The sequence below is a fragment of the Telopea speciosissima genome, chromosome 2 (assembly GCF_018873765.1).
Source record: "Telopea speciosissima isolate NSW1024214 ecotype Mountain lineage chromosome 2, Tspe_v1, whole genome shotgun sequence".
NCBI classification, from domain to species: domain Eukaryota; kingdom Viridiplantae; phylum Streptophyta; class Magnoliopsida; order Proteales; family Proteaceae; genus Telopea; species Telopea speciosissima.
In genome coordinates this window covers 43,058,330-43,061,522 of record NC_057917.1, presented here as the reverse complement: position 1 = coordinate 43,061,522, position 3,193 = coordinate 43,058,330, and the positions used below count along the sequence as shown (strand labels likewise).

Sequence of the window (3,193 nt, the reverse complement as noted above, 5' to 3'; positions counted from 1 at the left end):
CAAAACAGGGAAAAGAGAATCAATCGAAACCTCACTTTCCTACCCCATTCCCTAAAATCTTCTCTTTTCCTTTCTCAACCTTCGTTTTCTTTTCTTTCCTTTTTCTCTGTTTTTTATTTTAACCTCCGAACCCTTAAACGGTTCTACCTAGCTACCCAAATGGCTTTTGGGTCAGGCCCAAGGTTTAGGGTGGCTACAGAAACTTTCAGCAAAAGGAACACCACTCCCCAACATTTTGTTCAAATAAGACATCCAGTGATTCCGTGGCTCTTTCCTAGGGGGGTTATCCCAGGCAATAAAATGCAAGTCGGAATTGACCACAGTTTTATAAAATTCTCTGGAGTTGCAAGGAAGAGGCCTCGAAGTGAAGATTTTGTATTGGAGAGATTGTCCCATCCCATGATGGAAAACTCAACTAACTTCCGACTCAGGATTACATATGGTGAGCCTGGACATCTCATGTAAAAAACTGGTCAGAGCAGAAGAACTTGGCAAAAACTGAATAAGAGAAAAGAATGAGCCCTGGGTTGAGTACAACCAAGTCACCGTCTGCAGGTGTGCTACTTCACCAGTGCAAGGCATAATCCGACCATGTACTTGAGAACCGTTGTTCTTGCAAGAGCAAAAACTGTACGGAACAAATCTTTCTTCTCAACTAACATTTTAACTAACTCAGACAACACCACCAATCCAATCTCCTACTACTTCTCCCTTCTACACTCATCGCCCAATCCCAAGCACCTTCGCCATCTCCACGGTCGCTTGCTTCGAACTGGTCTATATAGCAATGTAATCCTAAGCTCTAAGCTTGTTATGATGTATTCCATCCCTCACAATCTCATCTCACACTCTCTCTCCGTCTTCCTCCACATGCCTGAGAGGAACATCTTCTCTTGGAACATTATAATCGGAGAGTTTTCTAGGTTGGGTTTGGCCGAAAAATCGTTAGCACTCTTTCTTCAAATGCAGAATTCTGAGATTCAACCAGATGTCTTCACGCTCCCTCTGGTGCTTAAAGCCTGCGCAAGCGCTGGATCGATCTTTTGTGGCATGTCAGTACATGGATTCTGCGTGAAGGTTGGGTCGGAGAAGAATGTTTTTGTTGCATCTGCATTGATCTTCTTGTATGTTAGTTTGGGGAAGATTTTTGAGGCGAGAAGGCTGTTCGACGAAATGCCTCAGAGAGATGCCGTGCTTTGGACAGCGATGCTGGCTGGGTATGCGCAGCATGAAGAACCAATGTTGGGTTTGGTGGTGTTTAGGGAGATGGTTGGTGAAGGTATTCAGCTTGATGCTGTGGTTATGGTTAGCTTGCTTTTGATCTGTAGCCAATTGGGTTGGCTGAGACATGGTAAGAGTGTGCACGGGTGGAATATTAGGAGGTGTCTGCGGCTAGGATTGAATTTAGGGAATGCTTTTGTTCACATGTATGTGAAATGCGCCTCATTAAGCTATGCCCAGAAATTTTTTAATATAATGCCTCAGAGAGATGTGATTTCTTGGAGTGCATTGATCTTGGGGTATGGGATAAATGGAAGTGTCAATGTTGCTTTGGATCTCTTTGATCTGATGTGCAGGGAAGGATTTGAGCCAAACGATGTGACCTTTCTTGGTGCTTTATCAGCATGTGCACATGCTGGTATGGTGCAACAAGCACATGTGTTTTTTGATATGATGAAGGATTATAAGGTAATGCCCGAGTTGAAGCATTATGCTTGCATGGTTGATTGTTTAGGCAGAGCAGGGCTATTGGAAGAGGCAGATAGGTTTATAGAGGAAATGCCAGTGGAGCCTGATGGAGCTGTGTTGGGTGCACTCTTAGGAGGTTGTCGAGTTCATGGCAACATTGAAGTTGGAGAACGGATTGCAAAGAAGCTATTGGGTTTAGAGCCGGAGAAGGCTGGATATTATATTCTTTTGGCTAATATCTACGCAGCTGCTGGTAGGTTCGATGATGCAGAGCAAGTGAGGGAGTTCATGAAGCAACAAAAGGTGAATAAGCTACCTGGGAGCAGCCTGATTGAATTGGAGAACTGTTTTTATCTATCACAAGGAAATGAAGTGGTTTAGAAAATGGTTGAAGTGGCACAAGTCTTTTAAGAGAAACAATTTATTGAAGTAAGGAGTCTTACATGGACCAGAAGTCCCAGGTAAAAGAGGGCTTTTGGTAATGGTTAATCGACAAGTGCTTAATTCATGAGGATGGTACATCTAGGTGTTCAAGCAAAGCCGGTTCAAGCATTGTGACATCTCCAAGTTGCGTAAATGAGAAAAAAATGTGGTCCGCTGATGCAATTCTTTCTACTTGGTAAAATATTAAAGCATTTTCTGATATCCTCAGGTTGACACTGAGAGGGGGTGAATCAAGGTCTCAAAAACTATTCCAAATTTTCTCCCAACAAACCCTTGTGTTCACTCCCGGCACTTCTAAACACAACCTTGTTGATCACCACATTCACAAAAAAAAATATTATGGAAAACTTGCACCATTTGGCTGTATGTGGTGCCCTGGTCCCAAAGATGCTCTGGTTTTTGCATAAAAATACCAATTAAATTTTCTAAACCCCAAAAAATAAAGGATAGTATCAATCAACAGGAATAGGAAGATGCAGCCGCAGACATGTAAGGCAAGGCCTGGTTGCTAATTTAGACACAATAGGCTTCAGGTCCTTGCCAGGAAAGGGTTTTTGCATTGTGGCAGATTAGGTGGCACTCCCAAAGGGTTTCATGTGCTCCACCATGTCAGACCTCTACTGTTGGATTTAACTCGATGGCACAGGAGAATCGGATCATGTATTTTTCATTCATATTCAAGAGAAGTGAGAAACAATTTCAAAATAAGTCATGATTACCTAGAATCGCAAACGTAACTTCTCTTATAGAAAATAGGTCTTCAAACTTGTGTACATCTAGAGATTGAAAATTAAGAATCTCGCTCAGGATTTAATAGTGAGGGACGGTTACAACCGTTTTTAGGATACGGATTCCATCAAGAACGGTTAAGAAACCGATGCTGCAAAGGGGAAAACCGCTGCTGCAAAAGTCAGAATGTATTTAAAGGAAAAGTCAAGAGAGAGGAAGGCATCAACAAAAAATGACAACAATCAAATTACACAAAATGTGTTTTGTTATCTCTGTTTTTGTTTCCTCCTCCTGATTCAAAAGAATTAATTAAATCAGTTGAGTTTATTTC

At 41.9% G+C, this 3,193-nt stretch overlaps 1 protein-coding gene across 1 annotated transcript; it reads left to right on the top strand.

Annotated features, from left to right (window-relative positions):
* The first annotated feature begins 585 nt into the window (after positions 1 to 585).
* On the top strand, positions 586 to 2,128 carry LOC122649855 (pentatricopeptide repeat-containing protein At4g14170). The gene has a single exon (XM_043843107.1). It carries the CDS (start codon positions 592 to 594, stop codon positions 2,068 to 2,070), a length of 1,479 nt encoding a protein of 492 aa, XP_043699042.1. The 5' UTR covers positions 586 to 591; the 3' UTR covers positions 2,071 to 2,128.
* Positions 2,129 to 3,193: the final 1,065 nt, after the last annotated feature.

Bases quoted from the DNA above. Each gene is read 5' to 3' on its own strand.
- LOC122649855 (XM_043843107.1), top strand. From the start codon at position 592: ATGTACTTGAGAACCGTTGTTCTTGCAAGAGCAAAAACTGTACGGAAC.